Raw genomic sequence first — 19,497 nt, 5'->3', positions numbered from 1 at the left:
GGAGAGACATAAGAATACAACAGGCTTTTTAATTAAACCTTGTTACTTTGCAAATGTCTCATAAAGCCCTCCCTTCCTCACTGGTTAGGAACAACATTCCAACTTCAAACTTCACATACATATCTCTGGAGTGTATGTGGGAATTTATGCCCTGTGGCATTTGCCATCCACAAGCCCCACATGTGGTGTAAGCTGGGTGAAGGCACCTATTGCTATCACACCTCCTTTTGGAGGGAGAGAGCTGAGAGGAATTTCCTGCCAGCACAGCACAGGCACAGCCCCTCATTCCAAGCAGGATTCCAGGTGCCCAGAGCCAGGGCAGAGCAGCAGGGATGGCCTGGGGCACACAGGGAGGGCCTGGCAGGAAGCTCAGGCAGAGCACAGGCTGCTCCCCCCCGGCTCCAGGGATGGCAGGGTGTCACAGACATCTTTTATGAAAAATCCTTTCCTTAGGATTTCTCCTCCTGAGAGGCCTCAGAAACAAAATGTAAACATTGATTATCTGCTGCTGTGAAATGCAACAGGTGCATCCGTGATTGGTCCATGTTGATTGTTTCTAATTAATGGCCAATCACAGTGAGCTGGCTTGGACAGCGAGTCCAAGCCACAAACCTTTGTTATCATTCCTTGCTATTCTATTCTTAGCTAGTCTTCTGATGAAATCCTTTGTTCTGTTCTTTTAGTACAGTTTTAATGTAATATATATCATAAAATAATAAATCAAGCCTTCTGAAACATGGAGTCAGATCCTCATCTCTTCCCTCAACCTGAGACCCCTGTGAGCACGGTCACAGCAGGGATCATGGAGAGCAGGGATGGAGGAAGGCTGGAAAACAGGGATGGAAGGAAGCTGGAAAGCAGGGAGGATGGAAGCAAGCTGACAGGTCCTGAGAGGATGGCATCAATTTTTCCTTTGCAGTTTATTGGTGCTGGATAGCTGCTAGCATCTGGTGTTGGACAAAGCTGGGATGGAAACAAGCTGGGAAGCAGAGATGGAAGCAGGTTGCAGGGACAGCAGCGATGGAGGTGGTGGGGACTGCTGGTTACACACAGCTGCTGCTCTTCTGGCTGCTGGCTGAATGTTTAGGAGTTTATCCTGTTTAGGGAATTACAGAGCAAGAACTTGGCAGAGCAGACAGCATGAGGCAAAATTGGTCCATAAGTTTACAGGGCAAGGTTTAATGAACTCTTAGAGTCTACGGAGGGGAGCAGTGCCTTAGGTGTTAAACATGTTTATTTATTGCTCCACCAGCTCTCTAGCAGAGTTTATACATGTTTTGGCCAAATAAAGCAAGATTTTTGAGCATTTCTGTGCTTCTTGTAATTCAACAGAAGGCTAATATTGGAAGATTGATCAGACACCAAAGGCAGTATTGGAAATATTGTTGTATCTGAATAAATCATCTCATAAAGTGCATGATGCCTTTCACCTATGCATTCCATTTACAGGCAGTTTACACTATCCAAATAGATCTGTCAGGTTACTTCCTTTCTGAAAAGGAAAAAAAAAATTTGACTGGATTGAAAAAATTGTTTTGGTTAGCTTCAAACTTTTTTTATTTGGGAATCTTTTTGCTGCTTAGGTAAAAGGACCAAAAGCTGATTAATTACTTTGAAAAAGTAATCTAAAAAAAAAAAAAATTACTTCAAAGCAGTGCAACTTTGCAAGGGCAGAAATTACTTGATGTATTTGCAAAATATGTTGCTCAACCTTAACCACAACAGGTAGTTTGGGTGACTTTCCACAGGGTCCTTAAGGCAGAGTTCCAATGGATGGCATCAATATTTCCTTTGCATTTATTGGTGCTGGATAGCTGCTAGTATCTGCTGTTGGACAGAGGCCTGAGGATGTTCTGTTCCCCAGGAGGATTCACATTTGGGAGATTTCCATAGCCCAATCCCACCCAGACAAGCACTCTCAGCTGGAAAACAATGCCCACACAAAGCAGTACAAATCTAGCCCTGAAATGCAACAGAAACAAGAAATTAAAATAACAGCAAAAATAAAAGAGATGTAATTATTAAAAATCACTTTTGAGGCTTTAAAACAGCAAAACATTGTTGCCTCTAAATGTGGTGGGGGAAAGGTTAATGGAAGGGGACTGGGTGAGCCAGAGGAAAGGAACCTCTTTTCTTTCCATCAGCACATCTGAAATCATATTACATTCATAGATATTTTAAGATATTTTGCTGATTGCTTTTGCAAAGCAAAATACCAGCACTGCCCTAAAAGATCAATTATATTCCTTTACAATGTCCTACAGGCACATGAATTATGAACCAGCAGAGTTTCTCTTAACTCCTCAGACAAAACGGAGACCCAATTTTATTTTTTCTTTCCTGTCTGCATATCTTGGTGTGCCCTCTGCTGGCATTTATTCCTAACAACACATCCCCGTGTGTCCAAACCTTCCTCCCTGGGAAACACCTGGGGCCAGCAGCTCTGCTCACTCTGGGACAGTTATTGGTAAGCGCACAAATTTCTGACAGAAAGAGAGGAAAATAAAGGCAGGAGCATTAGCAATAGAGCAGGACTCGTGCAGAGCTGTGAGGTGAGAGCACCTATCCTGTGAACACTGAAATTGTTCTCCTAAGACAGAGGCTCCAGGAAGGGTGGGAGGGTGGCTGGAGCTGCTGGTCCCAAATGTGCCCACCCAGTGGTCCGGCAGCAAGTCTTTGACATAGGTAGGAGATATGGTTTGACAGCCACTGATGTTCTGGCACAAATCCAGCACTTACCTGTTGTCCTTAAACAGCCAGAACATTTCTTTCATTCTTGCCACAAGTTTTTACAGAGCTTGGTGCTGATTTATACTTTGAAAATCAGTTAAATGGGAAAGAAATGGAACACAAATAACAAAAATGAAGAATTCATTCTGGCATATTATTTGCTGAATTATGGAGTTCTAGGGGCAGTGTCAGAAATGTCCTTATTTAATGCCCTTTAAATGTATGTTGACTACTGAATTTTTACATTGAAAGGGTCTGGGACCACACAAGCAGGAAAGTCCATTAGTAATGCAGAGACATTACTAATGGAGCAGAAAAGATTTCTTTTCTTCCCAAAAAGAATCTGTCTGTGCTCTCAGATACCTCATGCAAAGCCATTGTTGTTAACAGAGGGACACCAGCATAAAATCCGTCCCAAAGAAGAGATGAGCTCCCTTACAGGGAAAAATGGTGGAGCCCTGGAGCAGCACTCTTGGCACAGAGCACATTTGCTGTGGAAAGCCCTTGGACAAGAGTTATTCCTACCACATTTCCAAGGGACAATCACTGAGCAACCACATAATATTGTCCCAGTGCCTGCAGCTCCCTCATAGCCAGAGCTCACCAGCAAGTCTGGCAATTCACCAATAACTTGTGGACCTGAAAAACAAGGGACAAGTCCCTTCCCTCCCTCCCAGCACTTGGGTGCTAAGACCCCCACATTCTCATTCATCTTCTAACTGTGACCTCAGAGGTCCTCAGAGGAGGATCCCAACCAGGTCTCCATGTCCCACATCCCCAGATCTGGGCTGACCACACTTGCACTGACTGCTGGAGGTCACATCTGGGAGAGATCCCACTGTTCCCTGCCATGGGAACACAGACAAGCACAGCCCTGCTCCCACAGAGGCAAAGTGCCTGCATGGGGAGCTGCTGCTCACCAGACTCGCCCAAATACACAATGAGGTTGATCCTGTGCAAAAGCTCAGGACATCAAAAATAAGGATAAAGGTGTGAGGGATCAGAGTGTTGTCTTATATACCAAGAGGTCTATTATCATTATAGTGCAAGGATTCCATATCACCAGAGTTTCATACTGCCTCAATGTTTCTCATAGACAGCTCCTCTAAGCATTGGCTCTTCCTGGTCCTTGCAGCAGCCATCTGACTCCAGTTCCCACCAATCCACTCATTTATAACACTGTTTTTATTTGCTGCAGGTGTGGCCTGTTAACATCAGGCCTACTCCTACCCTTTAGTAATTGGTTCAGCTGTAACTTGTTGGGGGGGATAAGATTACATTCTATACCACCTTCATTTACCCATACTGTATCCCCCTACACCAGAGGGAAGAGGCAAGGATGGGCAGCAGCACCTTTGTTATCCTTGGGCTGAGCACTAGGCTGTGCCGCCTCTAGCCCCAGCAGAGGGAACAACCTACCCGTGGTACTCACAGAGAAATCATAAATCAAATATTTCCTGCAAATTCCCCACATTATTGGCAGTTTCTCCAAGTGAAAGCTTGCACATTTGATGGAACTGCAGGACTGGAAATCTGTGCCTTGATAGGGCTCCTTCGAGCTCAGCTGGAATTGCACAATTGTTCAGCTTGCAGGATCAAGGCCTCCGTCTGCATTTTGACATTGTTTATTTCCAGCAAGAGCTCTGAAACTTGTTGGCAAGACTAATGGTGTTTAGAGGTCATTTGTTCTGTTGCATCTGGAGAAGAGGAGATAACTTTAAATACTTGTAATCAGCTTATTAACAAAGTGGATCAGAAGTCAGATACCATTTCTCCTACGATTTTATACTTGTAAATTTCAGGAACACAGGTTAGAGGAAAAAATCAAAAGGATATTAACTAAAGATCAAAATCAAATTAAGCTGCATTAAAATAGCTCTACATGTTATCAGTATAACACAAGGCTGTGTTGCAAGGTGGAATGGACGTCCAGATAAATTAATCTTTGGCCTTCATTATGGGAAAACAAATAAAAAGGCTATTGACTGAGCAGCTTGGTTGTGGCATCACAGAAGCTGCTTAGGAAAAAGCCTGATGAGGAAAAATCTTTGTTTGTGCATTTGGCTTTACCTTTCTCTGCCCCCCTCAAGTCACTTTGAGACAGGAAGGTGCTGAACACAGCAAGGAAAAACCCTTTTTCAGGAGGTAGAGAGAACAGTGGAAGGGACATCCAGGGGTTGTGGCTCTCTAGTGGGAGAGCAGAAATAAGGGATGTCCAAGGGGTAGGTGGTTCAAGGTAAAATGCCAAACAAGCAGATGAGGCTCTCACAAACACCTGACTGCTGCAGGCTTGTGGGGGCCAACAGCATGGCATGGAGGGATGGGGTGTGGAAAAAACAGAGTGCATTTGGACACTTAGGAGCCCAAAAACAGGGTGCCTATATTTCTGTAATACTAAAGACAGTGTTCCTGGAGCACTCAGGGCAATGCACAGCACTGCTGCTAGCACACTGTCCTGCTGGGGAGGCCTCATGCGCAGAGAGGTTTCTGGAAGGAATGCTTGACCTTGTGGCAAAGCCTCCTGTACTCAGTACAAACTGAGGCTCTCTGGTAAGGAGGATATTATTCCTAAAATATTATTCTTATTATTCTTTCTTAAACTTCAGCTATGAGGCTAACCTTTTAGGGGTTTAGGAAGTAGATCTTTTTTAAAACTCAGATGAACTTGATTTCTCAGCCTGTGACACCAGTCAGGATCCAGCTGAACTCGCTCCTAGAGCCTCAGCCAAGTCCTCAAACACTCAGTGTTCCTGCTCACCAGGTCCTCCAAAGAAATACTCAGTGTTCCTGCACACTGCCCTGGATCTCAGCAGCTCCTCCAAAAGAAAAGTGACAAAACCATGATGTCACCTTGCCTGCTCCTCTTTTTACTCTCACAGACACTGCCTTATGTTAGTTTTTTCATCTTCTCTACTCCTCTGCCCACTTTAGTGACTGAAGCCCATCACCTTCACACCCTCTCACCCTCTCCTGTGATTTCACTGTGGAGCTAATGTTCCCTTCTTTGGGGTCCCAGTCCCCTGCACAGCCACCCAGTGCCACCAGCCCCAGCCCGACACTCCCACAGAGCTCCTGGGGAATGCTGGACTCCTGCAGCACCACAGGGCCCTGTCCTTGGTTTCTTTGCTAACACCAGCTGAGCTCAGGTACAAAGCTGCCTTTCTCCAAACCTATTACTTCCACCCAAATTCCTTCCCAATCTCCCTCAACACTCACCTGATAGTGAAGCAGGGCAGAGCTGCTTTTCCCTAAGTTCTGCCTTGCTCTTGGATGTTGTGTTTATTTCAGAGTTTAGTCCTGAACATTTTTTATTTATGTTATTTTACACCATCAGTGAATCACAACCTTTCTCTCTTCAGCCAAACTAAAATGATGGTTCTGGTCACATCCCAGCTTTCTGCAAGCTCCTTTCCTTTAGTCTCACAGTTGATAGAGCCGAAAATTACATTTTCGTCTGACCATATCAAACATCTCTTGAAGAGCTCTGCACATCAAGTGCTGTTTTGTTTTTGTGTGTTGTTTTTTGGTGGTTTGTTTTGTTTTGTTTTGTTTTTTTGTTTGAAAACAAGATTCTTGTTTTCATGGCAAAGGCCCTTCACAGCTCCCTCCTTCCCCCTCTCTCTCAGTTTTTGGAAGCCCACCCTGACCAGACACTCGAGATCTTTCCAAGAAAAGATTTCTGTCCAGTGCCTCACCCTGGCAATTCTCTTTACAAATCCCTTGTAATTCATCTCCACCTTCTGTCCCCATGGTTCCCACACAGCCTGGCACAGTGAAGAGCTGGTGTGAAGAGGTGGAAAGGGAAAGAGAGAACTTGCAAAGTCCCTCACTGCTTTATTCTCCAGAAGCAGCTCTACCTGCTGGTCTCTCCTTCCAGCAGAGCAAAACTTCAGGATTTTGGGTGGTCTTGCCCGCTGATACTTGTATTTTTCTTGTGACTGCTGGTTTTGTGTGGACCACAGCTAATCTCCACAGGGATATGGCTCTAATGGGCTCTTCTTGTTAAACTTTCCTTTAATTCACTGTTCATAGCTGATCTGTTTATATCTGCTTTTTTAAGACCTTTCCAGAATGTTTGCCAAAAACAAAACACAAGTTTGACAAAATAAATCATATCGTTAAAAATACTACTGCAAACATACACCTGCATGGACATAAGGAAGATGATGCAGTTGAGCAAGAAAAAAAGAAGAAAAAATTCAGGTTTTAGAAGGTGCCTCCATCTCTTGCTGGCACAGAAAAGTTACAAGCAAGTTTCATTTGATGCCATTTCAGGTGCAAGGGCTCACATGCCTGCACCAAAGTAAGTAAATGCTGTGCATTTGCTTAATTCAAGGAAATTGTATTTTCTGGTTAAAAACCATTTGGAGATAGAAGTATGTACCTCCTCTGTTACCTCCTGTTTTTACACTTGTTTCTGGACATCAAAAATCCCCCTTGGTAGCTCATCTGCAGATGGGCCTCCAGTAGTGTCCTCAAGTACGCACAGGAGAGATCTACCAAAACATCATATTTTCACAGAAACACAGCATCAGTTTGGATGGTCAGAGCCATACACATATAGTGAGGTTTGATTTCCTCAGTTTTGCTGGTAATGGCAGAAATGTCTGGGATTTTTATATATTTATCTATCTATGAAATTATAGAAATGTCTGGGAAATCTATGGGAAATGTCTGGGATTTTTATCTATCTATCTATCTATCTATCTATCTATCTATCTATCTATCTATCTATCTATCTATCTATCTATATGTCTATTTATCTATCTATCATCTATCTATCCACATTTATGATCAGCCAAGCCTTCTGTTTCCTTTGCTATGGAAAGCTCATGCTATGATGTCTGCTTTGGTGAGATTTTTGCAAGATGGAAAATGAGCATCTGACAGGAAGTGTTTGTTCACTGAGCAGTAAGCAGTTACATCTGGAACTGATGCAGTGTAGCTTCAGTTTCCCAACAGTAACCTCTAAGTAGCCTTATATAATTTGGGAGGGAAAATAATTTCTCTGCTTTTCTTATATTTCAGCAAACCATGGATCTGTGGCCAAGAACTTTTCAGATCATTAATTCAGTGGCAATATAAAATATATACAAAATTAGGGTATCATTTTCAAAAACAGGCTCCTGAAATGAAGTTTCTAGATCCATATTTAGGCTCATGAATCTGATTTTCCGAGCTAGCAACCACCCATCAGACTGTGAGGGGAGCTTAGCACCTTTGAAGATGGCACCACTCAATGACAGCATCCAACATCCTGACAGCCTTCTGGCAGAGACAGCTTTCACAAGCTTCAGAAAATACGAGAGGCCAAAACAACATGTCCTGCAATTATCCACACTGAAAAACAACCTTAATTAATAATGATATCATCACTACGCCCTCTACTCTTTAAAGAGCTGCTGAAAAGTTTTGCCTTTCCTTCATGTCTCTCCCTTTTAATGCTTAATGCTGTACTTTACGTTTTTATTACACCATCAACCTGATTTCAGTGGTGTTTGTGGTGTGGTGTGTCAGATTTTACTCTTTCTTATCATTAGGATTACTCACCTTTCTGTATGCTCAGACATCACAGAGGACAGACTGCTCCACAAAATACTCAGGTTCAGTTTTGTGTCTGTACAAGCCTGATCTCAGTGACCTAGCAAAAATTTAAATAAGGTTTAAAAAAACCCAACAAAATTGAGATTTCTGTCTTTATCCAAATTAAGCATGTTAAGGAGTAACATGCTTTAAAAAATCATTAAAAGTATTAAAAAAATAATTAAAAGTAAATAATTGAAAGTATTAAATGCTAAATCCACATAAGTGTATGGCATTATTTGATGAAGTCATACAGTTGTTTTCCTTACTGTCAAAATGCCACCTCTGTGTAAGACTGATCCTGTCTGTATTTAAGATTTATACTTTGACCAAAATCACTGCGGCCAACTGGAGCCAGACTTTTGATCACTGAAGTCAAAATCTATACATATTTCCACTAGGATTTGTGAACGAGACTGTCAAATTTTGACAGATCAACAAGGTGAAAATTTGAAGGAAAGGCGAGTTCTGCCTATCCCAGAACTAAGGCACTACTGAAACACAGCAGTATCTCCCTGATGCAATCTCTATGTTTGGATGGTTTGCTTAGAGAGATTCCCTAGTCAATTCAGGCTGTTCAGGCCTAAAATACTGAACCTTCCAGTGCTTGAACGAGGCCTCTAAGAAAGTTAGAAACAAAATTTTTAGAAGAGCCTGTTGTGATAGGGCAAGGGGTCAACTTAAGTAAAACAGGGTCAACTTAGACTAGATATAAGGAAGAAGCATTTAATAAAACTTCTCTTGTGCCAGTGTTTCACAGGGTGCCAAGGGAGGTGTTGGATGCTGCATCTCTGGAAACATTCAAGGTCAGGTTGGACAGGGCTCTGAGCAACCTGGTCTAGTTGGAGATGTCCCTGCTCATTGCAGGGTGGTTGGACTACCACTGTGATTCTTTCTGGACTGGCATAATATTCTGAAAGGCATTGTGCAAAATATCTTCTACTTCTCCCAAATCAACTATTCACTCAAGAAATTTGCAGTCTGGGAGTGACTCCTAATTAACCACATGCCCTGCTGCCATACCTGGAGATTACATGTTACATGGAGATTGCATGTAACATCTGCACTTCTCTGCTAAGATTACAAATCCTTGTAATTTGTAATCCTAGCAATGCATCAGCTGTTGAGTGATCTCTGCACCATTACAACTCTTGGAATGGAAAATTCAATATATGCAAATAAACTTGTCTCTCTCTCACTCTGTAATAAGCTTTTCCCCCAAAATCAAGGATGTAGAAACCAAGAAGACTGATTTAAAAAAAGCAAACAAATCTTAACTTCCAGTTGTTTCCATTCTAGGCTCTAACCATTAGTACATCCCAATATCCATGCTTCCCCTGAGCTCAGTCCTGCTGTTGTCCCCTTTGCAGGCTGGCCTTGCCATGTTCCCTTCTCTGTTTTCCTTTCTCCTCCCTAAGTCAGGGGCATTCACCAGACACTGACTTCCCAGCAGTTTATCCCCAACTGACCAATAAATTCCACCTTTTAGACATGCACTCCTATGAACCACTTTGCATTTTCTTTCTGCCTACCTCCCACAGCTGTCCCAATTTTATTCCAGTTTCTCATTCCCCTTCATTATTCTTCCTCTGTGTTCCTCATCTGCAGTCTAAACACTTTCACCACAGATGTGCCTCTGTGTTTCTCAAATGATCTTAATTCCTTCTCAAATGCTGGGTCACCACTCTTGCATACAGCACAGAAGCTCCAAAGTAAGGGAAAGTCTTCCTCTATAACTCTTCTGCAGCACTTGAAATCACTGCATGCTCCTTTCCAAAGCCTTAAGTCACCTACAACACTGCAAATCTATTTTCTCTCAGCAGTTAAGGTGCACAGACTTGATTCAGCCTTCACTAACCCCAGACCATTAATGCATACAGCCTTCAAGCAACTTCCATTACTAAAAATTTTCACCTGAACAATTAAAATCATTAAGATGATGAAGTGCACATGGAGATCAGTCAGTTCTCTCCTCCCAGCACAGGACTGCTGGATGGTCTTGTTCCATTGGTATGGGGCTTTGAAAAAAAGGTGTAACTAAATTTGTTCTGTCCTAGAGAGACAAACTCCCACAAATACTAGTGGGAGAGGAACTACGTAAAATTATTGTCAAACTTAAACAAATGCCAAGTATGACAAGTTTCAGTAGAAGGAGGCAGAACTGTAACAGTTTCCAACAAATGGAAATGAAGCTTCAAGCAGAGTCAAGCAATACAATTAACTTGCAATGGTGTCATTCCACTGCACAGCAGTCACCAGCCAGGCTGAAGCTTCTATTTTCAAAACAATTCAAGGCAGAGGCAGAACTCTGGGTTTTTTTCTACATAAACTCTCTTCTATTGTACATGCCATCACTGACACTTTGCACCATTTCTATTTTCCTGGACTAAGTCTGAATGCTTGAAATCCAGCTTCTACATGGCATGCTGAACCATGCCAGAAACACCCCAAACCTGTACAAAATATCCAAGCTGCAAATTCAGGAACTTGGGTTCAACGCTGCAAACACCACCAACCTCAACCCTACACCTCTGAGAAACAGCCCCTTGTGGTGGTACTGAATATTCTCACTTGGAGGACATTGACAAGCAGCACATCTACAAAATCCCACAGTGCTCCACTATAACACCTCTCCCAGTTAATGCTAAGTTTTGACCAGGATTTACTGTTTGAATTAAACAGGATTTCCTCTGTAAGCTCCTGCAAATTACTTATGTTCAGAAAACTCTGACCTTTGGGAATTAGAAAAGGTAACAACAACTCCTTAAAAATAAAATATCACAAGGCTGAGTAATTTTTCAGAGACATACTCAGGTCTCAACAGAGCATTAAATAAAATTTCTATGCCGGTCTAAAGAGCAAACTACGGTGCATGACAGAGTGGTTCTCCTGCAGCTCATCTTCAAGCTTAAACACAGACAGACTCCTGAAACCACTAGTTGTACATGATATTTACTTAGGGGTTTAAAATGATACTAGAAATACTAAGTTTAACTCAGTTGGCAGTAAAGCCTGATTTTTAAGCCCTCAGCTAAAATCAACTGAAGCCCAGGGTTTGGCATTGTCACAACCCAGCCCTTATGTCAGTTGTGCTACCTTGGAACTCCAGTCTCTTAGTTTTGGTCTACACCACCAGCAACTCTGATTAAGGCCAAATGAGGGATCCAAAGCACATTGAAGGAGAATAAGGTGCACTCAGGCACCAGCCAAGACTCTGCCTTGGCTTCTGAAACCCAAGGCTTTCTACAACACCAAGTTCTTTGGGTTTTACTCCAAAACTACACAGCTTTGGTTTGAACATGGGTCCAACAAGCAACCTACCTTTAACCTACAGAAAAACTGAGGGTGGGTTCTCCTCATTAGAGTAGTTTTGCAATACTTTCACTGTATTCCAAACATTTAAAAATTACTTAGATTTCATTTCAAAATATCAGTTTGTAAAGTGGGGTGAAAAGTCATGGAAACTTCTGCATAATCTGCATAACAAGATGCAATTACAATTTTTTTTCATAAAGAATGGGAGCAGACAGTACAAATGCAGTCCTGAACACCCTTTACTGGCAGTGTGGCAATTAGTGCTACAGAAGACTCACTGTAATAAACAGACTTGTCCCTCTCTTCCAAAGTGTTCTCATCAATGCCTCAGAAACAAACTTTTTTAGTAGAAGAGTGGAAAGTGACTAGGGAGATCTTTGACTACAAAAAAATTGAAATATTAACATCAACATCAACAGTAACCTCAATGCAACACAGAAAAACAGCAAATTGCAAAAAAAAATTGTTGAATGTTTTAATGCATTTTGAATTGTAATGAAGAAAAACATTTTACATCTAAAAACAAATTAGCAGAATAATAAAAAGTGGTTCCACATAACTTATAAATTCTTTTCCCCAAAAGGTAGTTTTCACAAATTTAGGCAACAAATAAGATGTTTCATTCCAGATCTTTCTGATTGTAAAGTATACACAAACCTTGTGAAAATTGATGTGCATTGCTTGAGAGAAAGACACAGAAGCTTGGTTTTGCCTGGTGATGAGTTTTCTGTGAAATTCTGCACAATACTGAAACTGTAACTGCAACTCTGCTCCATTTAATGAAATGCTGGACATTGTTAGTGCTGAAAAAACACTCTTTAGAACATTTAGAGCCATTAAATGTTTTCCACATATTTAGTCAATGTGGTATATTTACTACCCCTGCTCATAAGTTTAGCTTCCAGAGGAATGGCAGTTTGGCTTACCCTTCACTACAGTACAGAAAACTACACTAAGTGATAGTTCAGTGTTCAGCTGATTTAAGTATTAGCCTGCTCATAAGAACGTGGCTCTAGCACCTTGTTTGGTTGATTCTTTTCAAAATGAAACCATGTAATGTTTCACCCATTCTGGTGCCAGAGGATGGCCCCTCTGGTGATATAAAAAGTTTGCAGCAATGATGATTAAACTGCATAGAGTCCAGTGGTTCTGTACTACATATGTATGAGAGAAGCTTAGACACTTTAGTTTAGCAGGACCAAAACCAGTGACCCTCTCCTCTGCCTCAGGTAATAGAGGAGAGCCATTGTCCAGATCCTACATGCAGGCCATGCTGGAGAAACTGTTTGTACTGGCCAGACACTTTTCTCTTGTTTTAAAAAACAGCATAAACCTTTGTAAAGTTCTCTCTGTTACCAACTAAAAGAAAGTGAATCTTGTTTTCTTAAGGAATAAAACCTGTAACGCAACAACAAATGGCTTTAACCCAGAGCAAAAAATCCAGGAGAAAAAAAAAGTGAAAATAAACATTGTCACCATCATTTAACTCTTACCACCAGAAGACTTAAAACTCTGCAGCTGCTTTTTGCAACCTCACTAGTGTTAGTATTTAAGATTACTCCAGTGCAGTTGTCCATCTTGCCTCTCAAGAAAAAATCCCAAACCCCATAACAGAAAAAAACAAGGGATCAAACCACTCTGATGACGTGTACTACAAGGACACTACATATATTCTCCATTAAATATTTTGTGTTTCCTTAATGTTACAGTCCAAAACAATGTTTAGGACCCCCATTTTCCTTCCATTCCTCACTGATGCATTCACTATCCCATCCCATCCCACTGTATTCCCATGCCACACAAATGTTAGTTAACAGGAGAACCAGCTAACACATATCTTAATGCCATTATAAACAGTGATGCAGAGGACATGAGCACAGCTGTAGTTGCACAGAATCATGATGATGAGATACAGAGCTCCTAATACATCTGCCAAGCCACCATGAACCCCAAGATTCCCACTGTCAGAGTGCACCCTTCCTTACCCCCACCCTTCATCTTACACTGTGATATGTCAGACAGTTGGGGCAGCATTTCCCTTCAGCCAAAACCAAGTGTCTGTGTGAGGCAGCCCCTCCATTCTTTCCAAGACACCAGCTGCCACCTGCATTTACTGATAGCAGCAGCTGCAGAGTAACACCCCACTGCCAGTGCAAAAACAGCTAAACACAGTGAGGAGTAAAACCAAAGATCATTTGGGAGAAAGAAGGGAGAGGTATGCTAATTACCCCCTTTTGGAACAGGACAGAGACTGCAGTGCCCCTGTCATGGCTGGGTGGCACATGATGCTGACAGTGTATTGCTCCACTAGCTTTATGTGTTAACTACCTTAAGGATCACATGTAGTATGATTGTCTTTCCTCTCCTGTCAGAGATAGTACTTCAGCCACAGACCAAAGGTGCTTTTTTCTAGGCTACAGAGAGATTTGATGCATCTTGACCAACATTCATTTTTGAGGTAGTACTCATTTACTTTGTATTGCTGGCTCAAAATAAAAATATGGGAAGTGAACACAATTGAAAGTATGCTCACTGTAGGTACATAAACAAAATCATCAACCCCCAAATAAACTATTTCCTTTCTGGGCAGATCACCAAAAGGAATTAATCCTTCTTACAAAGGTTAGCTCACATTCACTGGTAAAGTCAAACGTTCATAAATGGTTTATAACAATAGCTATAAACTAAAGTGCTTCAGAATTTGCTTGACTAGATTTCAGTGATTAGAATCGTAATATTCTGGATTTTTGCTAATATGAAATGTGATGAGGTTTCAGAATCACTTTATATAAGAAGGGCAGAATGAATCTTTTTCTTTTTTTTTTGAAATAAAAAGTACAAAAAAGATTACAAATAAACCTGGCAGTCTATACTCACTACAAGTTTCTTGCATTTTCCTTCTCAAATCTACTATTTCTCTAGTAACCGGAGTAAAAATGGAGTTGAAGTTGCACTATATGGCAGCACTAAAAAAAGTATTTAAATCAGATGCAAACAGGAAAATGTTTACAATCATACAACTAGCGAAATTCACACTTCATTTCAAAGTTTTAGCCCTGCAGATTCCTTTTAACACAAGGCAGATATGTAGAGTCATGGAAAAACGTAACAGACTGTATACACTCTCTACAGTAATTACATAAGTTTCACATTTATGTCACAAATGGAATGCCCTACTGTGTAACTATTAAATGCTAAATAACTTATGAACATTTATGTGCTCTACGCAACAGTGAACATATTGACCAGTGGATGCCAAAATATAAAATTTCATACACAAGACAAACTAATTCTTAAAAAATCACATTTTTCTGTACAACCCATGCAAACTGTGCACAATGTGGTAACAAGAACAACACTTGCTCAAGTCTCCCCTCAGGGAAGAGCTGTTACAGCGACAGCAGACCAGTGTTCAGAGCAGTCTGCCCAGGTGTAGAAGTCCACGGCAACACAAACGCAGAAACTCCCAGCACTTCACTTCTCCTGTAGCAGAGCAGGGATGTTGATGTTCCAGCCGATGGCCTGGCGGTCAAACCCACACGTGAAGAGGTTGCAGATGGGATGGTCCTCACACCAGGCACAGCAGCAAACCATCCTCCTGTGCCCCTGCCACCGCGCGGGAGGGAGACAGCGCTGTTACTGACAGGGAATGGGAACTGCTGGGCAACAGCTCACTGCAACTCAGCCCTGCCAATCCTCAGCCCACTCGCTGCAAACAGCCCTTGAGAATCCTACAGGTCACTGATACCTGCATCTGTATGCTAAAAGTCTTCATAATGATGTGACTCCTCAGCACCAGCACTGCATCCATAAGGACAGATGCATACAAAAAGGTGCATCAAATTTTTTTGAGTTTTCCAAGGTCTGTTTGCTATCTAGTTATATTTTCTTCACAAAAGCAAATCAAATTTTGATTTTAGCATTTTTAGTTATAAAATCGGTCTTAAAATAAGGAATTACTTGATGGCAACTACTTTGTAACAAACCTGCAAGACTAAGTGTCCATAACATCCATAATTCAGGAGAGATAATACTGCAGGCAGGAAGAGTGTGATACTGATGCATATAGTTCAGTAGCAACAAAAATGTCCAAAATAGGGTTCTGACCAACATTCAGGTTAAAAAAGAAATAAATAAGGTCATGATTTCTGTGTCAGCTTGAATGGAACTACTAAGGAAAAAAAGGAAAACATGCACACATACACAAAAAACCCCTCAAGACTATAATAAATTTTAAAACCTACCTAAATTAGAAAAAAAATCTAAAAGAGATTAAGTAAGTCTTAGAAGTCCTTCCTAAATTCTGTCAAGAACTGCTGAATCAACCCCCAAAAAGGCCTATTTATGTGACATAATCCAATTAATTTCACTTAGTCTGATTTGCTCCATTAGTCATGCTTGCCATGCCAAATAGTGCCATAAATGCACAAAACCTGATGGCTGCAGCAAGGACGGTTTATTACGTGGTAGGATGTATCTAGAATGTATGTGAATAAGCATAGAAGAAAAAAAATAAAATTTATCACCAAGTCATACAAGGCGACCTCACAAAACTGACCCTCACGTTTTCCCTCTATGTTTCTATGTCATAGAATCACAAAATGGTTTGGGTTGGAAGGGACCTTAAAGATCATCTTGTTCCAACCTTCCTGCCATGGGCAGGGACACTTTCTAGTACACCTGGTCACTCAGAGCCCCATCCAGCTTGGAATATATAAACCAGCTACATACTGTGTAATTAAAAATTAAAAAAAATCACCGTGAGAAAATCACCATTAAACCTCATAGTGAGCCATTTTTCTGACATGATTCACATCAAGACATTAAAACACATCAGAAATGCTCTTACACACTTTTTCCATTTCATAGAGGAGGCAGATATGTGTTTCACTTTAGTAAGGGGAAACATCGTGATAAAATTCACTTGAAACACCATCACCAACTCCAATAAAAACGTTTAAAATGTTTCAGATCACCATGTTGGTTATTTTGAATAACTAAGGGCGTATTTATTGAGACCAGCACTGTGACTGTGTTCACAGGGGTCCGAGGAAGAGGGAAGAGACCAGGATCTGACTCCACGTTTCAGAAGGCTTGAGTTATTATTTTATGATATATATTATATTAAAACTATACTAAAAGAATAGAAGAAAGGATTTCATCAGAAGGCTAGCTAAGAATAGAAAAAGAAAGAATGATAACAAAAGCTTGTGTCTCGGACAGACAATCCAAGACAGCTGACTGTGATTGGCCATTAATTAGAAACAACTTTATGAGACCAATCCCAGATGCACCTGTTGCATTCCACAGCAGCAGATAATCATTGTTTACATTTTGTTCCTGAGGCCTCAGCTTCTCAGGAGGAAAAATCCTAAGGAAAGGATTTTTCATAAAACATGTCTGTGACACAGTGGCTCTCAGCATTTGCTCAGCTGTAAGGCAGACAGACCAAATGCCGTTTTCCCCTGCCTGAGGAGGGCCAGGGGCAGGGAGGGGCAGCCCTGCAGGTACCTGTCTGTTGCTGCGGGGCAGCCGCGCCAGCCGCACCCCGGACATGTCGAACAGCCGCACCTGCCGGTTGTCGTGGGGAAGGGCGATGATCCTCTGGCCAACACACACGTTAATCCTGCAGAGAAGGGACAAAGGAGGTGGGGAGCAAACAACAGGCCTGGCAATTAGAAACTGACAGCACAAATTTAAGCTCACGGGAAGGGATGCAGCTGAATTTTTCCTGGCTAGAAGTCACAAATGGAAAGAGAAAATAAATATTGAACCATTGAGGTCTTCTCTGCAAGAGCCGAAATGAGGGATGTGAGACTCCAGGGGCTCTCCAAAATGCAATTTATTGCATCCAAGAGGTTACAGCAGCCCAGGGTCATGGGTGACAGAGCCTGTGCCTACAGCTGTCAGCTCCAGCTGCAGGCAGGCCTGGAGACCCTTTGGTTTTGGTTACATTGCATTATATACTTTCCTTTGCTGAGCACCTTAATACAGTAGAACCAATCTATACCTTAACTTTTATCTATAGCCTCTCATCACTACTATAATTACCATATTCATGTTGCTATTCTCCAATCACTAAAAGTTAGTACATTACAGTTTAAGCTAGAAGTTGTTTTTCAGTTTTCTTGCAGTGGAAAATTCTGAGACTTTTTTCCTGCTTGCAACTTTGCTGACTTGTTTGCCTGTGCTATCTTTCTGCTTGGTAAAAACATCTTGTTTGAGGTAGGTTTATCCTTTGCTCTAAGTCATAAAACCCCTTCTAACACACCCTTTGCCTTCTTGGTTATCCAGTAATACTGGCTCAGCAATTCTTTTCTTCTATATCAAAACTTGCTTACATCTCTATTCCTTCATCACACTACATTTAAAAATCTTTCTGCCAAGCATACATAGCTATGAGACTTTCTTGTCAGACTTTTATCTTCCCAACAATTTTCTATTTTACTAGATCCTCAAATAGCCTTAACATCCACATTTTCTTATAGAAAATTTCTTAAAAGCAATGTACTTACTAAAAATTAATGTTGATCACACCTGTACTTTATAGAACCATTTCAGACCTTTTTCAAATTCTTATAAATCTCAAGTTTAATTTCAGGGACAAAAAATAGATGTATATTCAGTGAATTAATAGAATAGACTATTTCAGTTGAGAGGTACATGCAACAATCATCCAGTCCAACTATCTCACCAATTCAGGCCTGACCAAAGCTTAAAGCAGGTTATTAAGGGTATTGGCCAAATAATTCATAAATACTGGAAGGCTTGGTGTATCAACCACCTCTCCAGGAAACCTGTTTGACCACCCTCTCAGGAAAGAAATGTCCATCTAAACCTCTGTGGCACAGCTTTAAACCACTCCCACATGTGAAAGAAATTAAGAATTAATTAAGAAAACACGAATTAAGCAAAGCAGTAACCTAGAGATGTGCTCACCTGTTGATTGCAGAATCTGTGCGGATGGTTGCAATGGGACTCCTCATGTTTTTCAAATCCCAAACTTTTACTGTACGGTCATCACTACCAGAAACAACGTTGTCTCCCACAGTGAAAACTGCAGATGTCACAGTGCTAAACAACCAGGAGCAAAGACAAAGATGTCAAACTCTAAACTTCTTTATTAAACTAGCATCTGATTTAAAGTTTCACTTTCTGCTCCCGTGCAGAAAGCACATGCAGTTTGCGTTTTTTATTTTTTTTTAAGCAGAGTAATCTGAAATTTTGAAATTCCAAGCAGTTATTTTTGAATTAAAAAATATTCTTAAAAGAAGCTGCAACACTTAAGGTGAACAGGGCTTTAGTGGCCCAAGTGCTAAGAGGAGCCCAGCAGTAGAGACTTACTCTGGAGGCATCTTTCATATTCCACTGATTCTGACAAAAGCTAAACAGGCCCAGTCTTGAGACCTGAATTCACTTTTGAAGTTCTGCACTAATGTCCAGCAGGTTTATCACACAACCCCAGCTGAATTAGCAGCATAGAGCACAAATTTTTTTACTTGATTTTAGATCAGTAACCAAGCTTTTCTTTCCACCCAAAGATTTCTGTAGAACTATCCCAGACATTTTCATTCACTGCACAGATATTGAGGAGGCCCCAAACACCCAAGATGTAGCTAAAGCTGTTCTGTACACAACACTTGAACATGCTGTAATCCACACACAGAGTCCCCAGTGTAGCTCCACAACCAATAGCTACAGCAATTAGCAATCTATAATTGTGATTTCTAGTCCTGTTTCACAAGCAGCTGAAGTCTGAGAGTCAGATAAAAAATGGTAATTAGCAGTAAGAAGAACAAGCATACAGTTCTTCAAATTTTACCTAGCATGCCTAGAAATGCACAAGGGCAGTCAGAGAAAGACTCATGA

At 41.2% G+C, this 19,497-nt stretch overlaps 1 protein-coding gene across 2 annotated transcripts in view; it reads right to left on the bottom strand.

The window, feature by feature from the left end:
• Nucleotides 1–12,078: 12,078 nt before the first annotated feature.
• Nucleotides 12,079–19,497, bottom strand: part of WDR37 (WD repeat domain 37) — a 44,524-nt gene continuing 37,105 nt past the window's right edge. For both annotated transcript variants that reach the window (XM_058031954.1, XM_058031964.1), the window contains 3 exons: nt 18,568–18,702; nt 17,140–17,254; nt 12,079–15,234 (listed from right to left, as the gene is read on the bottom strand). In XM_058031954.1, coding sequence (XP_057887937.1) covers nt 15,103–15,234; nt 17,140–17,254; nt 18,568–18,702 — 382 coding nt within the window. In that variant the 3' untranslated portion in view covers nt 12,079–15,102. The remainder of the gene's footprint in view (nt 15,235–17,139; nt 17,255–18,567; nt 18,703–19,497) is intronic.

Source organism: Melospiza georgiana, chromosome 1 (assembly GCF_028018845.1).
Source record: "Melospiza georgiana isolate bMelGeo1 chromosome 1, bMelGeo1.pri, whole genome shotgun sequence".
Classification (NCBI taxonomy): domain Eukaryota; kingdom Metazoa; phylum Chordata; class Aves; order Passeriformes; family Passerellidae; genus Melospiza; species Melospiza georgiana.
Note: the sequence above shows the minus strand (reverse complement) of the source record. Positions and strands in the feature narration are given on the sequence as shown.